The sequence below is a fragment of the Gavialis gangeticus genome, unplaced genomic scaffold (genome assembly GCF_001723915.1).
Source record: "Gavialis gangeticus isolate Ggan-Ray unplaced genomic scaffold, GavGan_comp1, whole genome shotgun sequence".
NCBI lineage: Eukaryota > Metazoa > Chordata > Crocodylia > Gavialidae > Gavialis > Gavialis gangeticus.
The window spans coordinates 19,385,105-19,386,020 of NW_017729025.1; the positions used below are offsets into that span (position 1 = coordinate 19,385,105).

Below are 916 nucleotides of genomic sequence, written 5' to 3' on the forward strand. Positions count from 1 at the left end.
AAGGAGCAGTGGAGCCCTTATCTATGACTAGGTTTCCTAAACACTCGGATACTTGAAAGATTCCCAGTTGCTGGCATGCTGGCTGACTTTGGCAAGTCAGTTAAACTATTTGTCATAGTTCCTTCATCTTTAAAATGAAGGTGATGCCTCTTTTCAAGTGCATTGGGATATGTGGGATAAAAGCAGTATGTGGGACTTCTAATATGGCAATGACCATATCATCAGGAGAATGTCATGTAGCTTCTATCTGTGGGCACCACAGTCTACATGTTACAGTTAAATAAAGCTACAGTAATCAAAACCAAAACCACAGCACTGAAAAAAAACCAAAAAAAACCCAAACAACTTAGTTGCTGATTTATGAAGTTTGAGTGCTACCACTCTCCATGAATTAACTTTTAATTGCTGTGAAGTCTAGTTACCATGTATTTTAGTTTAAATAGTAATTCTTTAATTTTCAGGTCTGGTGTGGAAGGAAACCTTGTTTATTACAAAAACACTGGGATCATGCAAGTAATCAGTGTGCCATTGGTCAAGAATGCCAAGAGAAAATGTACATAAAATGTTTTCAACCACCTTGCACTGGCTGGGGAGAATGCAGCGGATCGGAGCCTCTTCCTGTCAATATAAAGTGTCTGCCAAATTCTGGATACTTGGACAATGACTGTGCTAGAATTACTTTAACTTTTAACAAAGACAAAGTACCTCAGGTAAGACCAAAACCTAATGTCAGACTCAACCAGTAGTATAAAACCTTTATTCTTCAGCAGATGCCAACATTATTCAATGCTTTTAACAAAGGTTACTAACTGTCCTCTATTTTTAAAACTTTTTTTTCAACTATTTATAGCTGTACTTTGAGAACCTTGTTTCTATTTTTGTCATTCAACCATAGCTCAAGCCCCCCCCCCCCCCC

At 37.9% G+C, this 916-nt stretch overlaps 1 protein-coding gene across 1 annotated transcript in view; it reads left to right on the plus strand.

The window, feature by feature from the left end:
* Positions 1-916, plus strand: part of JAG2 (jagged 2) — a gene marked incomplete at its 5' end in the record, with an annotated part of 128,744 nt that overhangs the window by 114,388 nt on the left and 13,440 nt on the right. Inside the window, one exon of the mRNA XM_019519892.1 lies at positions 462-710. Coding sequence (XP_019375437.1) covers positions 462-710 — 249 coding nt within the window. The remainder of the gene's footprint in view (positions 1-461; positions 711-916) is intronic.